The sequence below is a fragment of the Mytilus californianus genome, unplaced genomic scaffold, assembly GCF_021869535.1.
Source record: "Mytilus californianus isolate M0D057914Y unplaced genomic scaffold, xbMytCali1.0.p SCAF_2, whole genome shotgun sequence".
Lineage (NCBI taxonomy): Eukaryota > Metazoa > Mollusca > Bivalvia > Mytilida > Mytilidae > Mytilus > Mytilus californianus.
Genome location: NW_026262668.1, coordinates 116,946,372 through 116,971,235, shown reverse-complemented (window position 1 = coordinate 116,971,235; position 24,864 = coordinate 116,946,372). Strand labels below are relative to the sequence as shown.

The following is a 24,864-nucleotide window of genomic DNA, read 5'->3' as shown; positions in this document are numbered from 1 at the left end:
AAACTGACAAAATCAAACGCCATAAATTTTAAAAAAACCAACACACAAGTGAAAAACAACTGCCATATTCTTGACTTGTTACAGGCATTTTACGAAGATAAATGATGGATTAAACCTGATTTTATAACCAGTTAATCCTCCCACTTGTATGACAGTTGTTTATAGTCCAATACCGCAATCTTGACTAAAGTTATTTCCGAAAATTTAAGGATGAAGTTAAGTGAAATTAAAAAAACTAGAATTTAAAATTGATACTATAAGTCAGAAGAGCATTAGTTAAGGAACAAAATAAGCTAAAATTTTGATAGGTTATGGAACTCCTTTTTGAAATATTTGATTTTTTTAAAAAATGGCGGGAAAAGGTTTACTCGGACTTTTACTTTATATTTAGTATTGCCATTATTAGGGTCTCAAATCGTAAGAAAATAAATCTAGAATCTACTTAAATTTTTGTAAATGACCTTTTATGAGCTTTTGAGGTCTTTTATGAAAAGAAAAGTGGGTGATATGGGGCAAAATTACCCTGTATCGTAGGAAAAAAAACCAAGGAGTCCGAACAGCTGACAAAAATTCCTAAACCCGTTTTTGTCAATTTTCTCTCTTCAGCACCAATTGATAGAAACAAAAACAGTTGATGGCTACAATACTCATATGATGTCTGTACAATATGTCAATCTCTAAATCACCACTCATCTAGAAAAACCAGAAAACAAATTCAGAAAAAAGACTATTTTTGATTTCCAATCTATAATTTTCCAGAAATAACCAAACAAAACACAACGACTTTAACTAAAGGCAACTACTGACAACGATCCTTTCAGAACAAAAGTGTCTGTAGATTGATTTTGGCAGACAGACTTTTCCAAGAAACTGTATAAGCTACTACGTAGTAATAAAGAGAAGGCCTTAACCTGGGATCTACTAACCTACATTTATCCTAGAAATGCATTTTTGGTATGAAGCGATAGACTACCATCGGATAATTTGAACTTATAAAGGGGATGGAATATATATATATCGATTACATAATCTGATAAGATGTGTGCTTTGCATGAACTCTTCATTCATTGAATGATTAAAGAATTCGGTTGGCTTTTTTTATTGAAAGAAGATCTAAACCCACATAAAATATTATAGGTGTGACCTTACAAATTCATACGCAAATGTGTACTGACTTTCGTTACTAAGTGCAGACCAACGAACGAATAATTGAACTTACATGCCTATCAGTATACACCCCTAACAAAACAGCTGATTTATAATAAGAAAATCACCATATATAGTTTAATGATTTGGTACTCGTACTTAAAGTTTAGGTAAACTCATAACTTCACTGCTCACATCTTAGCCTGACTACTCATAAAGGAAATCTATCACGATGTTAAGCACTATAAGATGGATATTTCTTTTTTATCAAATAATTAATATTCAGAAACTCAGCTGAAACATCATATTAAAATATGGACTTCATACCACTTACCTTGAATTTATCTACGCTTGTTTACTAATAATTTATTACACGACAGCAAGTGTGATAAAACCTAGATACAAAGTTAATTTGTGACGAATTGGTCGCCAGGTGAATACTGATGATACCCTAGCTCCGAGACATATTACCTACTGTTTTCCCCATGGTTTCATTTCTTTCCTGTCACGTCTTTTTTAACGACTACAAAAGAGCAGGTTCACGAAGGGTTAATATTGGACCAAAGATTTAATCAGGCCCTTTAAACTTCACATTGCACATCTTATTGTAGTTATTACCTCTCGATATGTGTATTGTAACGTCAACTATGAACATTGTTTCATAATTCATAACAGTTTTTAGCATACAAGTAATTTACTTTCATTTCAAACTACCTTAAACCAAAACTTCAACCTGTCATAAGCCAAAATTAAAACCTACCTCAAATCAAACCTTTAAATTTTCTTGAACTAAAACTTTTAACCCACCTGTATCATAACGTGAACCAGATCAGTTCTGCGTAAAAACCCGGCTTCTTTGACATTTAAAAAAATCACATCATACTGATCATGTATACTAAGTTTCAAGTTGATTTGGCCACAACTGTGAGGTAAACGACATTAACCCTTAACTTTGACCTTATACAGGACGGACGGACGGACGAACGGACGAACAGACGAACGCTTAGATCGGAAAATGTAATGCCGGTCTTTAGAGATTATGTGAAATAACTTATTCTACCATGTGAACCAGATGTAGATACTTCAAATTTCAACAGATTCGTTAAAGTTCTGAGTTTATCTCCTCGTGAAAAAGCGTCACCATTTGGCTTTCCTACGCTTTACATAAGTGTTCTTCATTCTCAAATTATAGACTTATTGAACAAATTAATATAATTTTATCTCGTTAAAAAAATGGCCAAGGCAGATTTAAATATCTTGTTTAAGTGAGGGACAAACCATACTTTGTCAAGGCAGATATAAATGTCTTGTTTAAGTGAGTGACAAATCATACTTTGTCAAGGCAGATAAAAATATCTTGTTTAAGTGAGTGACAAATCATACTTTGTCAAGGCAGATATAAATATCTTGTTTAAGTGAGGGACAAATCATACTTTGTCAAGGCAGATATAAATATCTTGTTTAAGTGAGGGACAAATCATACTTTGTCAAAGCAGATATAAATGTCTTGTTTAAGTGAGGGACAAATCATACTTTGTCAAGGCAGATATAAATATCTTGTTTAAGTGAGGGACAAATCATACTTTGTCAAGGCAGATATAAATGTCTTGTTTAAGTGAGGGACAAATCATACTTTGTCAAGGCAGATATAAATATCTTGTTTAAGTGAGGGACAAATCATACTTTGTCAAGGCAGATATAAATATCTTGTTTAAGTGAGGGACAAATCATACTTTGTCAAGGCAGATATAAATATCTTGTTTAAGTGAGGGACAAATCATACTTTGTCAAAGCAGATATAAATATCTTGTTTAAGTGAGGGACAAATCATGCTTTGTCAAAGCAGATATAAATATCTTGTTTAAGTGAGGAACAAATCATACTTTGTCAAGGCAGATATAAATATCTTGTTCAAGTGAGGGACAAATCATACTTTCTCAAGGCAGATATAAATATCTTGTTTAAGTGAGGGACAAATCATACTTTGTCAAGGCAGATATAAATATCTTGTTTAAGTGAGGGATAAATCATACTTTGTCAAAGCAGATATAAATATCTTGTTTAAGTGAGGGACAAATCATACTTTGTCAAGGCAGATATAAATATCTTGTTTAAGTGAGGGATAAATCATACTTTATCAAGGCAGGTATGAATATCTTGTTTAAGTGAGGGATAAATCATACTTTGTCAAGGCAGGTAATATCTTGTTTAAGTGAGGGACAAATCACACTTTGCAACAACAAAGTAAAAAAAACACACTCTGATCAAAGCTGACTCCATACCGGAGCTTCGGCAAAAATGGATAAAAAAAGATTACATTATCCTTTAATCTCATGTTCCGTATACAGATGATAACATCTCAGTAATTTGTTCAAAGATCGTTGACTATTTTGATTGCATCAAACCCTTTGAACTTGAAATTAAGGATGTAGTTAAGTGAGCTTCACATCTTTAGACGTACGTCTATAAATTAACAATGAGGGTTTGATTGAGAACTAAACTTTACGACAAAAAAAAATGAATGTTCCATTGTACATAATCCATTTACCTTTAATAATATTATTTTCGAATAGCACTTGCATATATAGTAAATATCCACCAGTTGATATGATATTCAGCAGATTGAACAGCAAATGAGGGGCAACTGGTAAGATTTCAGAAGCGATTGGCTAAAATCATTGAATCGGTATCAGTGAAAATCTTGATTTAAAAAAAACATTAAGTGTGTCTGCCAATGAAAAGTCTAAAACGAAGAAGGAACATAATAAAAGAACAGAGTTCCAATGTCCCTCCGCATTGCACATATTTTATCTATTCAATGTACAAGGGCAATAACTAAAAAAAGCACTTTTTTTTGTTCTTTAAAACTTTTTATTAATATCTTAGTGAAATGAAGGCTTCGGAGCAAATGCAATGTGATTTCCAACATAATTAATATTTCCAAGGAGCATAACCCGTTAAAAAATATTTGATCAGCATTTCTTTTTGAAAGTGTCAAAGACATTGCTGATATAAACCTATGATATAAGTTTCATAAAATTCTGGCAATAATTGTACACACGAGAACGCTGATAATGCAATTTTCCATATAATCAGTATTTGCAAGGAGCCTAACTCCTTTAAATATAATTGATTGGCACTGTTTTTTAACCCGTCAAAGACATTGATGACATAAACCTATAATATAAATTTCATAAAAATATGGCAGGAATTGTACACATTAGAGCGCTCATAAGGCAATTTTCCATATATTTAATATTTCAAAGGAGCATAACTCTTTTAGAAATGATTGATCGTCACTGATTTTCGAACTTGTCAAAGACATTGCTAATATAAACCTATGATTTAAGTTTCATAAAATTCTGGCAAGAATTGTACACATGAGAGCACTTACGATGCAATTTTCCATATAATTAATGTTTCCAAGGGGCATAACTCTTTTAAAAATAAATGATCGGCACTGATTTTCGAATTCTTCCAAGACATTGCTGATATAAACCCATGATATAAGTTTCATTTAAATTAGTCAAGAATTGTACAAATGAGAGCCCTAACGATGTAATTTTTCATATAATTAAATGTTACCAAGGGGCATAACTCTTTTTAGAATAATTTATCGGCACTGATTTTCGAACCTGTCCGAAACATAGCTGATATAAACCTACAATATAAGTTTCATAAAAATCTGTCAAGAATTGTACAAATGAGAGCCCTAACGATGTAATTTTTCATATAATTAAATGTTACCAAGGGGAATAACTCTTTTTAGAATAATTTATCGGCACTGATTTTCGAACCTGTCCGAAACATAGCTGATATAAACCTACAATATAAGTTTCATAAAAATCTGACAAGAATTGTACACATGAGAGCGCCAACGATGCAATTTTTCATATTATTAATGTTTCCAAGGGCATAACTCTTTTAAAAATAAATGATCGGCACTGATTTTCAAACATGTCCAAGACATTGCTGATATAAACCTATGATATAAGTTTCATAAAAATCTGGCAAGAATTGTTCACGTGAGAGCGCTAACAAGACCGGACGGACGGACGCCCGGTGTTTCTATGTCCCCCGAAACGCGTTGCGCAGGGGACAATAAACCGTTTCCAGAAGAGCCAAAAAGCTGTCAACAATGTCATAAAATTATTTTGAAGCCATTAGAATGAAAAATGTGTTTTCTTTATAATATATCAGTGACCCCTGTGGATAGTAAACTTAGAATTGATAGAAAATAGCAAATACATTTTTTTAGTATATTTATAGATATAAGAAGATGTGGTATGAGTGCCAATGAGACAACTCTCCATCCAAGTCACAATTTGTAAAAGGAAACCATTATAGGTCAAAGTACGGCCTTCAACACGGAGCCTTGGCTCACACCGAACAGCAAGCTATAAAGGGCCCCAAAAATGACTAGTGTAAAACCATTCAAACAGGAAAACCAACGGTCTAATCTATATAAAAAACCAGAATCGAGAAACACTTATGAACCACATCAACAAACGACAACCACTGAACAACAGGTTCCTGACTTAGGACAGGTGCAAACAAATGCAGCGGGTTTAAACGTTTTAACAGGCGACAACCATCACCCAAACCTGAGTTATTATGTAACATCACAACATACAAAGACACATTATAAAATATCAATTGAAATGGCTTAACTCAATCAAAAGACATATTAACAACAAGAATGTGTCCATAGTACACGGATGCCCCACTCGCACTATCATTTTCTATGTTCAGTGGACCGTGAAATTGGGGTCAAAACTCTAATTTGACATTTAAATTAGAAAGATCATATCATAGGGAACATGTGTACTAAGTTTCAAGTTGATTGGACTTCAACTTCATCAAAAACTACCTTGACCAAAAACTTTTACCTGAAGCGGGACAGACGGACGAACGAACGGACGCAGAGACCGAAAAACATAATGCCCCTCTTCTATCGTAGGTGGGGCATAAACACAAGTAAATATACACTGAACGAATAAATTTGATCTATGACACAATGCAAATATAAAATTAATAAAAAAGGGGGTGAGATAAAAAACAATATCAGAAAGACAACTATAACCTTGGACAAAATGCCGTTAAATTAAATAACGGACACAGTTATGTTCATATAATACAGAAAAACGCGAAAATAATTGAAATTGATAGAAAACAAAAAAAATAACGGATTCTGGAAACTAGGGGAAGGGCTAAAAAAATTGTCCTATCCCCAAGTACCTATGGTATTTTATACCAATGATTCAGAAGAAAACAAAACTTGCGCAATTTGGAATTATTATATGCCAAAAAATCGTGGCGCAGAGGATCGACCGATGAAATCACAATTAATTCCTTTATGAAATTGTTGTTAAATCAAAGTGCTGGATAGCACCTGTGGAAAGTTTGCAACGGTAGATGTGTATTATTTCAAATAGGTTGTAGATGTGTATTATTTCAAATATGTATTTAATCGCAGCTATGGTGTTTTTCCCTAAACCATTGTCTCATCAGCAATTATCAAAAATCGCTTTCTTAATATGTTTGTCATGTAAATTTTGATAATTTCTATTGCAACCTTAAACTGTAGATTTAAAATAATCAAATATACAGAAAGCTCTGTTAATTTCTTTCTGTGCCCATCCCATGTAAAGGGCCTGTGATTAAGTATTTTTTATTGATTAAGGTTCTTCATATTTGTTTGTAGTAAATTGTATTATTACTAATTAAGCAGTTAGTTTTCTTGTTTGAATTGTTATATATTGACCAAACTCGGACTACGATAAGTAGATTGTGTGGTTGTAACAGGATGCTGTTACGAAGTCCCCCAAACAAATCTTTGATTTGTTTTATTGTCCCATACAAGAATATATATGGTTTAGGGGTGGGGATCGCGACCGTTTACAAGTTCTGAAACAGGATGGGATGGGTGATCCCCAGGGACTCCCCCTATATTTCATTTGATTTGTTTTATTGTCCCATACAAGAATATATATGGTTTAGGGGTGGGGATCTCGACTGTTTACAAGTTCTCAAACAGGAGGGGGTGGAGTGACCCCCAGGGACTCCCCCTATATTTCATTTGATTTGTTTTATTGTCCCGTACAAGAATATATATATGGTTTTTGGGGTGAGGATTTCGACTGTTTACAAGTTTTCAAAAAGAAGGGGGTGGGGTGACCCCCATTTACTTCCCCTATATTTCATTTGATTTGTTTTATTGTCCCATACAAGAATATATATGGTTTAGGGGTGGGGATCTCAACCGTTTACAAGTTCTCAAACAGGAGGGGATGGGGTGACCCCCAGGGACTCCCCCTATATTTCATTTGATTTGTTTTATTGTCCCATACAAGAATATATATGGTTTCAAGGTGGGGATCTCGACCGTTTACAAGTTCTCAAACAGGAGGGGATGGGGGTGACCCAGAGGGACTCCCGCTATATTTCATTTGATTTGTTTTATTATCCCATACATTAATATATATGGTTTAGGTGTGGGGATCTCGACTGTTTACAAGATAAAAGCCCATCCGAAAAATTGAAAGGGGGATGGGTGACTCCCCCTATATTTTATTTGATTTGTTTTATTGTCCTGTGATCATTACTGAAGACCGCGTGTGTCTATCACTTACTGTTCTCAAGTTATAGTCATTTGAAAATAATAAAAAAAAAAAATCCCATAGGGTTCTTTAGTAAATCCCTCCCTTCTGTAGGCCCCTCAAAATACACATAAATAGACCCCAAGAAGAAAAATAACAAGAACTGAGCAAAAACAATAAGTCTCCAAACTTTGTTTGGAAGACTTAATAACAAATAGTATATACGAACTTTGTTATAGTCCGATTTTGTAATAGGCCGAGTTTGTTATAGTCCGAGTCTGTTATGGGCCGAGATGAGATACCAGGTTACTTTTGATATACTCGGGCTTTTACGTCTTTAATAAACATTTGTAATAATCGTAGTTAAAATAGCGTCGAAAAATGTTCATTCATGAAATATTTTAAACACGGTATTTATTTTCTCTTCAACCGGAAGATGGGAGGAAACCCCTGAAACCGGGATTATTGTACTCCCATCGGGTGGTACACATATATGGATCTCACGCATGTCTGGGGAATACCGATATAAGCATAATGTAGAAACTGCTGTCTCGTGTAGATGTGTATTGATTTTAATTTCCGCGCAGCGCAGATCCGCGAAGTAGTGTTTGTGATAGCCATTTTCAAAATGAAATTGCATTCATTTGAATTATCGATGAACATTCAGTACATTTTAATTCAAGCTGTAAGCTAATCAAAATAAAAGTTACTCAAAATTTCAAAAGCATCTTCCTAGAATTAGTATTCAAACACTAGTACTACATTATCTAGGAGTAGAACACTTGCGATAGTCTGTCCAACTTCAGGTTTTAGGCCGATGCCTTAGGAAAGTATATTGCTATAGCAAGCTATAGCAAACTTTCCAAAAATTAAATATTTAACTAAAATTATATTAAATACAAAAGCGCTGCATGGTTTATCGACCTGCAGCAGTAACTACGTAACAGCAGACAAGTTATAATATCATGTCAGTTGTTCCTGGAATATCCTTCATTCGAGACCAAAAAATCGGAAAGCCAAATTTTTAGACATTGAAAAGACATTCGTCGTGAAGTTCAACTTGTCATACTTCTGAAAATAATGCAGAAAGAATGATGACTTTAGTTTTCACATTTTTAATATTTCATTGGTATGCATTTCATTGATGCTATTAGTGCGTTCAAAAACATTAATATTTTATACATTACTTAAAATCAACAAATTATATGCCATATCATTATATAAATCCAACAATTCAAAAGTGTTACAACTTCAAATTAGCAGTTTAATACGTGTGCTCTTCCCTCAGCGGGATTTCAACCTATACTTCTATACATGTTATCAGATGATTTGCTCCATGAACAAAACGAAGATTATATTATTATTTTTAAACTGCAGCAGTGTTATTTCGGCAGTTCAGTTGTTTTTTTAAATATCAAATGACTATGCACAATTTTCACCTAAACTTCTTATAAATACATGCAAGCGTTGTAATACTAATTAGGGAAGAATCTTATTGTTTTGCATATTATTACATGTGGGAAAGCCGTGCATAAATAAAAAAAAAATAAGTATCATATTTTGAGTCAATGTTCCATATGTATCAACTGAAATGTGCTGTCAGAATGTATCATTTAAACCACAACCGTGCATTAAGCTAACATAAATCGAGTGATTGCCCGAATGGTATTTCTTTAAATGTACCCGTAATCAGATGTAAGCTACCAAACAAGCTGGGTTGCTGTCTCATAGACGTAACCCACACCTTAGTTCATTCATTATCACATAGTATAATAATCTTTAAATAATTTCAAGGATAAAAACATTAACAAAAGTAATATATATTCAACCATGATTATGTATGTCTTTCCTCCCTTAAGGATGTCATATATTGAACCAATGAAAGTCAATGAAAATTATCTTAAATTACATATTTTTATTTTTTACATATAATTTGCTGGCTTTTGCTAGAAAGCCATAAAATATAAGAATGTGAAATCCTATAAAATCCATACATTCACTGAGATAATAATTACAATAAAATTTACATAGAAGTGTTATCATTTATCCGCAATAAGTTCAGATTTTGGCAATTAAACCAGAAAAAAGGACAGATAGTACAGCGATTCATATTGCCATACAAAAGCAATGATAAAGTATCAATTTGAAGACAGAAAAATAGACGCAATTAAGAATTCATTCCAAATCCATAACTACAAAACATCTTCTGAAAGTGTTACTTCATCTTGAAAATTTGAGATAATGACACTTTTCCTGTTTTATAAAAACTGATTGCTCTTTACAGAACAAGAGAAAAGATAAAATATTTATTTATGAATTGTACGTAAATCAGATGTAGTCGTCTCATATCTTCGGGACTAACGCCTCTCAGATATGAGAAGCCTATATCAAATACAAGCACACTAAATTACTATTATTTAAAAAAGATATATTCGTCTCATATCTAATACTAACATGTTTTAAAATACTGATTATTAAATCATTCTCTCTGTTACAACTGGATATTATTTTTTAGATTTTAGTTTGTGTGTGTACTTTATCTCTGATATAACTCTGTTAACGTCGTGTTCTTTAGTGGATGAATAAAATCCTTTCCTGACAAATTTGTATAATTGGTACATTCTTTGACAGCAGAATTAGCAACCTAAAATTAGAAAATATATGATAATTAGTTACATGCACATGAACAGTAAGCTAAGTTTTTGATGACGTTTTCGAGAACTTGTCTGCTTTGGGGATTCTAAATAGACATCTACGACCTATTCGAAATCATAGTTCAATTATCAATTCTAAAATTTTACTACCACAACAATTACACGTTTCAGAATTAGTCGTAAGTACCTTTTCTAAAGGAGTATACTGTGGATGATGATGTACCATTGTTGGGTTATTGGAAGCCCTGTTGTAAGTCATTATGTAAGCCCATCTTCTCAAATCACTTTTGTTGGCACTACTGTGGTGAATTGTATTGCAGTGAAAGAACAGAGCATCTCCTGTAGAAAAGTAATAGAATAACATTCACTTCAAATAAATCATGTCTTCTTACCTTAGATTTGCGAAGGCAAATCTGGCATACGTTATCAAAAATCAATTTATTTGTTGGATTTTTTTTTTCAAATTTTTAGTAAAAGCATCAGTTACAATAATTCTATAAGTGCGCGGTCTAAATTTTAGTTGTTTCAGTCATACACTTAAACGTATTTAGTAGTAAAAAAAAATCCTACACAGTTCCTTTAAGTCTAGATTAATATGGCTTCTTTGTTTTCTAAATATTTAAAATAAAATATTGTTCATGTATCTATTTCAAAAATCACTTTCTTCTATACATTTCACAAACCTGGATTCATTTCCATGTAGTGGTGAGGGCATCTTTCTCTAATCAAGTCAACACGAGATTTGAGACCAACATATTGGCCATCAAATGGATGGTGTTCAATTCGACCACATTTATGAGAGCCACTAAGAATCTGCAATGGTATTATATGCTCTATGAGGGTCTAGATGGGGTCTTACAGCAAAATAGAGAATAATGGGCAAAAACAAAAACAATAGATGAAAGAGGCCAAAACAATAAAGAACAGAGAAGAACAGAATTCTAAAATAAAAATAATATAGAAATGAAAACACCCCATCCAGACACTCTTCTATTCGAACTAATGTTTTATACATGCAATAAAAGAAAACGTTAAAGTAAATGTAAGAATAAAGTAGATGGGTTTTTTCCTAATGAAATATAAACCTATCAACGAATGAAACAAAAAGACATCTGTGTTATTTTAAATTTTGAGGAAATAACTCATCAAACATTAATTGATACCATCTGGGTGAAATTAAAATAAAAAAGATACATATTTAACGTTTAAAAAGAGGAAAAGTTGACTTTAGATGAATTTGGCTATTCTTTTTACGTCCCTTTTTGTTATATAGATCCTAACGTTTCTGTGTATTTATACATCCCTGGAATGTTTATGTCTGAGCGTTCCTGATGAAGGTAAAACAAGACCTTCAGACCCACGAAATTTATAAAGCGTTATTTTCATAACAGCTTTTATTACTTTTATATGAACCTTGAGACTTATAATGTTCGGTTGTACAGTTAATGGACATACTATTACATTTCTGGGTGCGACTTGATTTTTATGTTACCTTTGATTTACGGATTTTCATAGTATGCTTGATGTTTTCAAAGTCCCTTTCATGAAAAGACAACCCGATATACTAAATCGAAATATCTGAACATAATTCCTTATTTTTAGTCCGCAGTGTCAGATTGTTTCCCTTCCATTGGTTTTAGATTTAAAATGACACGAAGGGGTGGAAACTGATGTGAATCGTGAAGCTCATTGTTTAGTTTCAGGTAAAGTGATTTGTAGACTTTTATTTTTTATATTGTTCATGTTGTTGTTTTTCCTTCTCCGACTTATAATTTTTATTGGGCCCTTGGAATTTCTTCTTTGTTTTATCAATTCTGAGGTCAGTATTCCTCACCTGTATGTTTTCTTAACAGTTTGTTCGGAGAGTTTGTACTTTTGTGTTTTTTACTATCAAAGTTATTGTTCTATATCAATTTTTAATGAAAGCGTGTATCACACGAACACGTGTTATGCACAAATCTTTAAGAATTGTCATTTATTCATCCAGCAACCATTTTATTGACTACAACTCGTTATGACTAAATCTAAACATGCTATTACCTCCATACAACCATTTTGTTTAACTGCTTTATCCAAAGCTACCCATACTGTCATCATGTCAGGAAACAGATTGCCACATTTGTACCAGTATCTTAACAAATTAATAATGTCATACATAATTGAGTAAATAACATCACAATGATGAGTACTAGTAATTTATTTCACAATAGTAATAGTTTAATTCGTAGTCGCACCATATTTGTTTCTCTCCATCAGATTGCAAATAATTAATACAACTAAAACACAACGTAAGTACTCATTGACAAGAGTTTTGAAATGTTTGAAACCAAGTCAGCTACTTTTTATGGTTTTAATGTATTTTCTTCAGTTTTGAACGGAGACCACAGAAAACTTCATGAGAATCGAGAATATACCGTTGTTTGAGTCGTTGTGTTTATAAATTTTATAAATTTGACGTTTATAGTCAGCTAATTTGCTTTAAAGTCCTATCTTAACTGTAAATGTTTAAAAATTACATTCTAATTAATCAGAAGGAGATGTACGCTCCACTGCTATTTCAAATCTTACCATTGAACTTTTAAATTGAATGTTTCAGAAGGTCGTCTTTAAATGAAGTTAGTATAGAGGCAAAGAGTTTTGTTAAAAATGCTTCAAGGCTTAAAAATCTTTCTTGTTCCAGTTTGTACGATAACAACCTATGCACCTTTAAATATATCAAAATTATTGTTCTTTGACCTATACCTGGTTGTTGCTCCCCTATTGTTCAGTGTCCCATATTTCATTCATATTCAGCACGAGAACAAATTAAAAATAAATACAATATGCAAGTTCTGCAAAATTGCTCGAACGGGACGAAAGGCGAGAATTTCGACTGCAACAGGAAAAATGGTATGTTTGATAGGGGACAGACATTTTTCTTTAAAATATACCTACTACGGACCCTTAGATGAGTTATAACGCTGTATATTTAACGTGTGTGAAGAGAGAGTGGCACTCTCCCTACATGAGGCATCGGATTTGTGGTCTCCATTCCAACCGAATGTGACTTTGTATTTAAACATCCCACACAGCCAAACAGACGCCATCTTTAGCATGGGACGTACAATCCGTTGGGAGAAGTCTAGGGATTCAAATATTTCTATACCCCTGGCCCGAGAACTCGTAGTGCATTTCTTTAGACAATAAACGAAAATTTAAAAAGATCACACCTACGCTTTCTCAATAATATTTTTACAGTGTGGTGTACTACTTTTGGGACAAAATATATCAAAATTATAGAAAACTCTATCAGCTCTAACTTAAAATGTGGAAAATTTTATGTTAAGGGGGTCTAGAATTTTTTTGACAGCTTCAGACATACTAATTTTTAACCTTTTTCAGCTGGACCAAATCACTACTTTAATTTAAAATTCATGACCCTTTTTTTTACAGTGTATAATTTCATCCCCCTATACTTGGTATTTGAGGCATAAAACATGAAGAAATAAATTTGGAAGGGGTATGAAAAAAAAATTTGCAAGTAATACACTGTCCACACTAGGGACTATATTTGAGACAACGAAAATCAAAGGACGATATCTGTGTTCCCGGACCACGTGTCCAGTCAACCATTGAGGTTCTATAACTTCTTCTTCTATTGGATTCCCACCCTATTTGCAGGGTCACCGCATTAAAAATAAGTGCGTTTATTTTTAAAATAATTTACCTTGTTAATATGGTTATAAATGTTAATTAAATAAAATAAAGGTAAAATGGTAAAAGGATAGAAAACACTGTACACATTCGTCTGACAAGAAATTATAAAACCTTTATTATTTCATAATGGATAAAACTCATTTATAAGATTATCTACAGTTAAAAATTTTAACTTGTTATAATAATAAAAGAATTCATGGTTTTTTCATTGTCTGGACCAATGGATAGGGTTTTTTTATATCGCGTGGGAAACCTCATGTCTGAGTGATTTAAAATCTAAAATTTTAATAGCATAAAATTTAATTTTCAAAATCTGAGTTTTGTACGATTTTAAAATACAAGAGTATAAGGTTTAAAAATTGGTAGTTACCCATTATCTAGATGTAAAAACATGGGGGTTATAGGGTTAACTAAGTTAATTGTATAAAATACATCGCATACTAAGAATCCAGTAAAATAGATTAAAATATGACAAAACATATGTAGTTATCGTTTCTCATGACCGATAGCACAACCGCTATTGTATAGTCGTGGAGATTATTTAGTCGATTATAAAAGTTTGTTTTCTTATAACCCAGTTCTTTTCATTAACACTCAGTGTAGTTCAGCTCTCTTGATATGCAATGCATAGACCAAATCTTTGCATATTCTTTCTATAGCAGCCAAGTGAGATATAGGTATGCAGGTATTGGTGCTGCAGTGGACAAACACTTCATATAGGTCCAATGTCACGGAATAGAAGTTCCTTCATAATATAAGTTCCAAATGAAAAAATATTCTGGAATATTATTTCCACTGGAAAAATATTCCAGTAAATGTACCTAACGGAATAAATGGTATAGAATATTAATTTGTTCCAACAGGAACAGACATTATGACATTGTTTATAACAAAGTTTCCAGTGGAACTTCTGTTAGGCGGAACAAATATACGTTGACACCACTACTGGTTTAATGACATGATTAGAAATAATCTGGTTGTCCGTCATTATCTGTTTTAGTCTGCTGTGGTGAGCATTTCTCACATTATCTAGGCTTTTACAAGTAACTAGGAAATGTTTTTAATCTTCAGGGCCTTCCATACATAACTTACATTCAGCCGCCTTTGTTTTATCAAAAAAGGAAAGAGTTCATCATGTCGTGGGTTATTTTTTTCCAATTTTTCTTTAGATTAAGTATAATTTCATGCGCTGTAGGTAAATCATAAGATCTGAGAATATTGTCCACCTTAATAAACCAACTATTGGATTGATTATCTTTTGTTGTTAGTTGTCTAATTTCTATTCTATGTTCGATTGAATTTTCAACTTTAGATATTCTGAGGAACAGGGAGATGACTGCTTTGTGAATAAGTTGTTCAACCGATTCAGCTCCGAGAAGGATATAAATAGCGACATCAGCAGTTCTTGGGGGTGAAGACAGAAGTTGCTTGAATGTCTTTTTTTTTTATATTTTCTAATTTTTGGATATCAGTTTTAGTATAGTATTGAGAATTTCAATTCCATACGGCATTCAGAATACTAGTATTACATATGTTCTCCAAAGTTTGTATGATATCTAATGGATTAATTCCGTTAATTCCGTTTAGAACTACTCCCATAAGAGAGTACATAGTTGTTCTTGCAGTGGAGATTCTATTCTCTATGTTTGGATTATTTCGTTCCTCAGACCTGTCTTTCTATGCCTAGATGTTTGATTGTCTGCTTTTCACTGATCTCATTATTAAATAGTTTAAGATTTACTATTTTGTTCTTTTTGTTGATAGCAGGATTTTAGTTTTTTTACTTTTGACCTTAACTCTGTCTCTTGCAGTACAATTTTCTATGATACGTAGTTGGGTTAAGGCATCATATTCTGAGTTTGCACATATCATTATATCATCTGTGCACGTGGGACAGCCTACATAATTGGTCCCGATCTTTAATCCAATGTTTGTGGTTTCAAATGTATCCAGTATGTTCTTGTTGTAAGCCTTATAGAAATCAGCAGAGATAATTCCTCCCTGTTTGACTCCCTGTTGATTTGGTAAAGGTTCTGAGATACAGCCTTGAGATTTAACCTGTGGGCTTGTTTTGTTATACAGTTCTTTTATTAGTAACCAAATTGATCCTGTAATTCCTAGGTGGTATAATTTCTAAAATATGTATATAAGGTCTACAATATCGAAAGCTATTTCAGCATCTATTCTAAAGTAATCAAGATGAGACACTCGTTTTTATCTTTAGCATCGTTAATTGCTTCAGTGATTTAGAGAGCAATGTTTATGGAAGATGCAACCTTGATGAAACCTTCTGAAGTTTGTTTTGATGTTTATTGAGGGTGCATTTGATCCTTGCTCTGATACAAATTGTATCAAAGTGATTTCGTCTCTATACTCGTGCACTTAAATGGTTATCACTGTTATTTCTGTTATATACAAAGTACTAATACTTTGTATATAACAGAAATAACAGTGATAACCTCGTGCACTTAAATGGTTATCACTGTTATTTCTGTTATATACAAAGTACTAATACTTTGTATATAACAGAAATAACAGTGATAACCATTTAAGTGCACGAGTCTAGTATAACAGGTGAATCAAATACCAGCTAGAAACCAAAACTTAAATGAACTGTGAGATATAGCTGTTGATATTGATACTAAGCTGATATTGAAAAGAGAATGTCTTTTTAAGTGTTCTTACCCATAATCTTGGTGCCAGTAATGAGGAGCCGCCATATTAGGATCTTTTAACATGTACTTAGAATGATAATGATAGACTTCACCTCCAAGTAACTGAAGAAATAAATATGTAATTAATTAGAAAATTAAATCCAACTTGGAATAATTATACATTATGAAATATCCAATTGTATCTTGAACATGTTTGACACAGTATATATAAACATATTATAAACACACTGTATTTTCATAACACAGACAATGTCAACTCTGTAGTAAGTCATTTCAGGGCGTCTTGCAAACATATTGAGCTAAGTCAGGTGTTAATTACGGCGTTTTGCATTTGCGCCGATCTGCATTTCAATTGCGCCGATTTTTTCTTTCATTTGCGCCGATTTTTTTTTTCATTTGCGCCGATTTTTTTACAGGTAAATTACAGGTAAATTACAGGTGAATGTTATTATTCATTTATCATTATAGACCTCTTTCGTTCGCCAGTTGTACAAATGTTATGAATTGTCAATCATAACATGCATATAACTGTTGTCCTCTGCTCACCACGGGGAGGTGGAAGTAGGATTTTGAGCAGGATAAGTCAATTTAAAAGCACTATGTTCACATACTTTAAAATCAAGAAGTAAAAACCTAAAATGAAAGCACTCTGTTTTTACTCTGTTTATACTAAAATGACGAATTAAAAATCTATTTACAACATTAAAATCCATAATAACGGAATACATTAAAATCATAAATCTGCTCTTGCCGAGTATTTATAGGCAACACATCTAATATATTCCTTTCTTGTGATTTCGTCTCTATACTTGTCGTAATTGTCAATAACGAAGTCCATCTTTTCTTTCTCTGGCTAACGTACTGATCCGGGCATTTCTAGAGTTCGCATTTTAACATACGTAACGGCCTGGATTTTCTTAACTTAAACATAAGTGAACAACGTTTATAACCAGATTTTACCAATATACATTCAAGGTATTATTATAGTACATGTACAAATATTTACTCACCTGTGTTAAACTGTAAATGCAATTAGGAGCAAATATAAAATCGGCGCAAATGAAAAAATGAAATCGGCGCAAATGAAAGAATGAAAATTTTAATCAAAGTACTGAAGTACTGAACATCGGATGACCGCAGGTTCTTGTGGATGGTCAAAAGCACATGTCACAGAAATAGATCACATCTCTATACCTGAAACTGAGGTTAATTTACAGAGATATATTTTTTTTCTGATACAAGTTCGTGCATGGATGATGAATAAATGACAGGAAATTCAACCGCACCGTAATAACTATTATATTGTAGTGATACAAATCAGTATACCTGGGACTATTATACTAATATAATAATAGTCCCAGAGTATACACTGGTTCGTTGTTATATATTATATTAATATTACGGTTGCATGTATATATAATTTTCATCTAGTTGTATATCATTCTATTCTACTATTCTAATTATAGTGCAGTGCAAGTGCATGGTGGACACTCTTCTGTAAAAAAATCGATTTTCTAAAAGATTGGATATGAGAAGCCATTCATATTTTCCCGCAAAACAATAACAGAGTTATCGGTCCTTGCCGGGAGTGTCGCAAAACGTTCTTGAGATATTCTTCCGTAAGCTTTAACACAATTTTTCGGTACGTGTGCATAGATATCATCAATGATTTTTTACTTTTATATATATAACTAACGACAACACATTTTCATATTATAAATTTGTGTTTTAATAAAAATATTTATAGGAGTATCCATTGAAAAAATGAATTTGAAACAAGCGATAAGTAATGTTATTTTGCACTAGATAATTACCGCGGATCTATAATTTTTATAGATCGGTTGAAAACCCAAAGCTAATTTGCATAATGGAAATTTAGGCGATAGCAATACATCGAAATGACCTCACGGTCATCGCGATGTAAAAATCGGCGCAAATGTCATACGCCCGTTAATTAGCGACCATGCAGTGTTTCGAAATTGCACGAAGCCACGTCCATTAAAACTGACTTTGTGATGACCTCAGTTAACTTGAACCAGTAATGTTCTTTCTTGAAAATGACAATTAAACTCTTACAAAATTTTATTGTGATTAAAATGTGATCAATTAGTCTAAGGATGAATGTTTTCTATATGTAGGTATTACCTATGATAGCATAAACCATTTACCAGATAACAAACATATAGTCATTATAGATTTTATGGATCATTTGCTTTATTGTGTTGTGATACGGAAATTAAGATGTGAATGGTTTGAATACCACAAATGGAAATATTACCAAATCATTTAGTCAGTATCAAATATACAGAAATGTCCTATGCAAGACTACTTTTAGGTTACGAACTGCATTTTTCTCGCTAAAACTTATATTTCTTTTCCTTACTTTATTTTACATGCAATGGAACTATAATATAACAAAACATTTAGAATACCGTTCCAAAGTACACACTCAAATTAAAGATCGTCAATATATATACATTGAGAACAAAGTCAAGCAACGACTCCGATTATGTTTGGCTTATCTTTCCCAATATTTAGAATCTCAACTGGCTTATTTGACACAGTGTAATAGGTAATGGGTGTTGAACTGTCTTTTATTTGATAAATAATGAAGAAACAACGGAGCTGTTTTCAGCATTGCTACACTTGATCAGCCTTCACGCTTAACTTTTGAGTCCAAAAGCCAGAAGCTCAATTTTTTGAACATTTTAGTTGGATTCTGTTGGCTTGTAGAGAAGAATTTTACAAGTCCGAAAGCAATTTTACAAGCCAATGCCGTAGGACTTGTGGTTAAGCGTGAAGACTGCTTGATAGTGCTTAAACTTTTATTCTTACCTTCTCACAAGTGTTTACAACTTTTTCACATCTAGCTGCCATACCTGTGACGTCAGTTCCTGGATGACTCCATATTATCCTTGGTGCCTTTTTTGCCCCCTTCTCAACCTACATATTAAGAACAAGAATGTGTCCATAGTACACGGATGCCCCACTCGCACTATCATTTTCTATGTTCAGTGGACCGTGAAATTGGGGTCAAAACTCTAAATTGGCATTAAAATTAGAAGATCATATCATAGGAAACATGTGTACTAAGTTTCAAGTTGATTGGACTTCAACTTCAAAAACTACCTTGACCAAAAACTTTAACCTGAAGCGGGACAGACGGACGAACGGACGAACGAACGGACGAACGAACGAACGAACGGACGCACAGACCGAAAACATAATGCCCCTTTACTATCGTAGGTGGGGCATAAAAACAAAATGCAACTGTGAAAGAATGCAGAAAAGTATGAAAATGATATGAATTACAATTTTAAAACAGGAAACCCCTGAGAGGAGAACAAACAATGCCTTGATCGAAAAATCTGACGATAATCTACAAAACTAAGAACAGAGATCACCAAACTCAACTTCAACAAGGAGTAAGTCAGTAGTAAACCGATTTACATTTGTAAGTCAGATTAATATATATCAGTGCAATCAAAACCTATGTAACTGAAGATTTCACCCCATCTTATAAACAAATGTAGCCATTCATTTAGGAAGGAACTTAAAAAAACAAGTAGTTGCACACGATGTCGAGCAAAATTTATCCGACTCGACATTATTCATAGCCGAAAAATTGCTCAGTGGGTATGATAACTATTCGAGGCATAATAAATCAAGAATTAAGTGACAACTTACAGATCTGAAATAGTTTACACGATACAACTCAACAAGTTCAAGCATCTTATGACGTCTCAATAAAGAGTCTTGATGTGATTTGTTTATTTGTGTAGTTGAGTTACTGTCTCATTGACTTATACCCTACATTTTTCTATTGATGAAAACAAACCTTCAAAATTGGTTGTAAAAGTAAGATTTAATGTTGATTGGAAAGACTGATTTTGGTCCTTTTGATCTTCATGACGTTCGAGCTACATCATTTATAGTTTCTCAGCAGTACTAGCATCAAATTCAGTTGAAACTTTAATGATTTTCGGAACTAAGTATATGTATTATACATAAATGTAAATTATACAGCGCAAATTTGTTTGGCTTTTAGTACAATGAGTTTCAAAATCATTGAGTTTCAACTTCTGAATAATCTTCCGAGGAGAACAAAATTATAGAAGCAGTATCCAGAAGGAAACAACAATAACGACAGTTAATAGAAATAAGAAGATGTAGTATGAGTGCCAATGAGACAACTCTCAATCTAAGTCACAATGCATAAGAGGTAAACCATTATAGGTCAAGGTACGGCCTTCCACACGGAGCCTTGACTCACACCGAACAGCAAGCTATAAAGGGCCCCAAAATGACTAGTGTAAAACAATTCAAACAGGAAAACCAACGGTCTATATAAATAAGAAGATGAAGTATGAGTGCCAATGAGACAACTCTCCATCCAAGTCACAATGCATAAGAGGAAAACAATTAAAGGTCAAAGTACGGTCTTCAACACGGAGCCTTGACTCACACAGAACAGCAAGCTATAAAGGGACCCAAAATGATTAGTGTAAAACCAAACAGGAAAACCAACGGTCTACTCTATATAAAAAACCAGAAACCAGAAACACTTATGAACCACATCAACAAACGACAACCACTGAACAACAGGCTACTGACTTAGGATAGGTGCAAACAAATGTAGCGGATTTAAATGTTTTAACAGGCGCCAATCTTTACCTTAACCTGAGACAGTAGTGTAACATTACAACATGGACTATTCAAGGCTATTTTATAAATGACGTCATACCCATACCGAAACTCAAATAAACCATATATATTCCCAGATTATATATTATATAATGTATTATATATAATTATGTATAATCGAAATTTAATTGTTTATTTAAAGGAATACTGCATATTAATGAAAACAGGAGAATAAAAAAGATGGTTATAGTGGATATATTTACCTGATAAGAATTCTTGAGAAAGGCATCAGTTTCACTCACTGCTTTGATAAGCATTGCTACTTCTTCTTTGTCATATAGGTTCCTTAAAAAAAAATGAAATGATTGTCAACGTTTTGATATTAAGATCACCCTCTTTACTTGCTACATCATACTTTGTTTTTTCTAGTGTCATCATTGTAACAAAAAGTTCACCAAACCACTGACACTTTGTATACCAAACGCACGTCTGGCGTACACAATTTTAAGCCTGGTATCTATGATGAGTTTATATTAGAAAAGGGTTTAACACTTATTCAACGTGCATTTTTTACTTGATATAAATTAAATTAAATACATTCAGCAATATGTATATTTTCTCTACTTTTCCGGCTGGTCTGTTTATCTCTTATTTTGGCCCTATGTTCTCACCTATTCAGTTTTGAAAAATATTGCCATTCAGCATTTTGAAAGAGTTATTATAAGAACAATTTATGTTCGTAATTTTCTCTCAATATACATATATACCTGACTAATATATAGCCGTAATCTTTAAAATCTTGTACCATTTTGTGATTTGCTTCGAATTCATCTGTATACTGATATTCTGTAACAAAATTGTGTTACGAGTAGTAAGTTATTTACTATGATGGAACTTGTATAGTCACAAAAGGTGAATATGTAAATTTGTGGTGCATAATTAACAGTTTTGTCAACTTCCATCGTCAGGTTTTTTATCAACGTTGATTGTGTTGTGGACTCGCTTTCTCATTGAGTCTAATTTGACATTTTGTTAGCTTTTTTCCTCCAATTAAATCATTAGTGATTGTGTTGTGGAATCGTCGCTAGTGAGGCAGAAACAGAGTTCTCTCCGGAATCGGAATGCTCTTTGTATCCATCTTGACATCAGAATTTTTATTGTAATCAGGTATCCCATGGGGTTTCTGCTTGACTGTATAAATTTTGTATGTATAATGGTAATCAACTGTTCCTCCGACTGTCCAATAATCCTGTTCCTAAACTTAACTGTAAATACTAAAATAGCATAGTAGCAAATTTGTATTGTATAACATAATGGATTTTTATCATAACATCAATTCTATATATTGTGTGCATTTTGTGTATTTTGACCATGTGTATTTGTACTTATCGTTTTTTCATCGAAAAGTCTATAGAGGTCCGGAAGTTTCGTTATTTTTAGACATGGTGTTTCCCATCTGCCATGGTATTTAGAAAATACCCCCCCCCCCCCCCCCCCCCCCACATGGAATTCCCTAATGACAAATACATACTTTGCAAGATTTCTTCGCCAGATTTATTTATAATTTGATTATATTACCCCGCAGCTGGATTTATCAATACACATTTATTTTTTTATTTTAAAATTTCTGTGTTGTATCTACCGGTAACAGTCTTGCCTATCCCTTGCCTTGAAACGTGTTTTCCTAATTGGTCAGTTTAAGGGTAAAAAATAGTTTACGAATTTTGAGATGTTTTAGGGTTAGATGAGAGTCGATCACTAATCCTTACCCTTCTGGAGCGCCGGAGATCACCCCCAGTTTTTGATGGGGTTTGTGTTGCTTCTATGTAGTGTTTTGTGAACTTTTTTGCCGTTTTCGTTTTGAATGTCCCCTTGGTATCTTCCGCCTCTTTTTTCCAGAAAAGAATTGCACCCAAACTGGTGCTAAATGTTGGTTTGATCTTGCAGTAACGTGATAGTCCTTGCGTAATACTTGAAGCCTCCATGTAACTTTGAGATGAAGAACATAAAAGAGTTGTTTCTTTGCATTCGTTTTTCATCTATTTAGTAACATATATCCATAATTTAAATATTATTCAGTGATTTACATTACCATTGAGATAAATGTGATAAAAGATGGATATTTATGTATGTTTCTGTAAAAGTTCTCACCGAAGGAAATCTATATTAACCTGCATTTGAAAGGAAATACACAACTTTACTTCTGATAGTATTATGAATTGCGAAACGAGATTTTTTATGTAATGCATTCTAACTTACCTGCAATGTAGCTCATCTTGACCTGAAAAAAAAACCTCAATAAATTGCGCATTACAATACAATACTTTAATAATTTTATGCATACGTAATCACGTATTATGAAAAGAGAAATATTTTCAAAATACTATACTGGCATAATCAAATTTACTAAAATATCAGTCATGTGAAATAGATACAAGTAACTTTGAGTAAACGACGGCTATATAGTTATCTATTTCAGAAATAGCGCTGATAAAAACATAAAAGATAGATAAAAAAAAAGTCGAATAACTTTGCTGAACAAATTCAATCTATAAATAATTCAGTGTCCTATACATATTTTTAAAATCAATCAATTTTGAGCGTAGATCTATATATTTAACTCTCTTTCGTACTAATTATCTACCTTCACGGACTGTTTACTTAATAACATATATGGCGAACTAATAATGGTGCGGACAAGGACACTGACGTACATTTACACAAATATGCCTAATATTATGTAATGGCATGTAATTGCAATGAGATATAGCTGAATAATAAAAATTATACCAATAACAAATACTCGAATCGATTAAACCAATATGCGACATTAGTATCATAAAAAGGTTATAATAGAATATATTTGCATGTTCAGATGTATGATAATAACATGAATAAGATAAAACGTAAAATTAATCTTTTGTCTACCTTTACTGGATCGCACCTCTCGAAACAGTAATCTATTTATAACTCCGATATCACATGACATCAACATTGTTTTGTCACATGACATTGATCAACTAGCGACTGGTTAGTTGATGCTTGCCTAACATCATGTGGCAAATATTTCATGCAAAATCAGGACGAAAACAAAATTAACATTTATTCAATATGGTAGTTTCTGCAAGGTAGATTGACCGGATGGCCTGGAAATGAGAACTGTCACCGCTGGTACTTTGGGCCTAGACTATCCCTTCCATCCCTTCTTATTTATATATGTCTTATATATATATCTGTTTTAATAATCATATATTTCTACTTATTTCTCCTTATTTTCATTTGTTCTTTTAATAAAAGTACAGGGACAGCACGTATAAACTTCGGTTAATATAAATTTTAAATCTTTAAAACAAAACGGCAAAAAACACTCGTGGTGAACACGCATAATCATTTTATCAGTAATCAAAACTGGGAAGTGTACTTCGGGTCTATCGTGAAACCCCCATGTGT

The 24,864-nt window shown here is 32.9% G+C and overlaps 1 protein-coding gene across 2 annotated transcripts; it reads right to left on the bottom strand.

Annotated features, from left to right (window-relative positions):
* Positions 1-8,844: 8,844 nt before the first annotated feature.
* Positions 8,845-24,391, bottom strand: LOC127730846 (L-proline trans-4-hydroxylase-like). 2 transcript variants are annotated; one of them, XM_052239449.1, is made up of 10 exons: positions 24,343-24,391; positions 23,674-23,695; positions 22,182-22,260; positions 21,678-21,759; positions 19,606-19,713; positions 16,781-16,872; positions 12,440-12,530; positions 11,083-11,212; positions 10,587-10,738; positions 8,845-10,389 (listed from the first exon to the last, which is right to left on the bottom strand). In XM_052239449.1, the coding sequence occupies exons 2-10, from the start codon at positions 23,687-23,689 to the stop codon at positions 10,282-10,284; spliced, it is 858 nt and encodes a 285-aa protein (XP_052095409.1). In that variant the 5' UTR covers positions 23,690-23,695; positions 24,343-24,391; the 3' UTR covers positions 8,845-10,281. The 2 variants fall into 2 exon arrangements, with proteins under 2 accessions (XP_052095409.1, XP_052095408.1); XM_052239448.1 differs by lacking the exon at positions 24,343-24,391 and adding an exon at positions 24,059-24,101.
* Between the last annotated feature and the right edge of the window lie 473 nt (positions 24,392-24,864).

Coding starts and splice junctions, on each gene's coding strand:
- LOC127730846 (XM_052239448.1), bottom strand. CDS start 24,085: ATGTTATTAAGTAAACAGTCCGTGAAG. Junction 23,696..24,058: donor TAAGTAAACAGTCCGTGAAG/GTAGATAATTAG, acceptor TTTTTTTTTCAG/GTCAAGATGAGCTACATTGC. Junction 19,714..21,677: donor TTCTCAAGAATTCTTATCAG/GTAAATATATCC, acceptor CTTAATATGTAG/GTTGAGAAGGGGGCAAAAAA.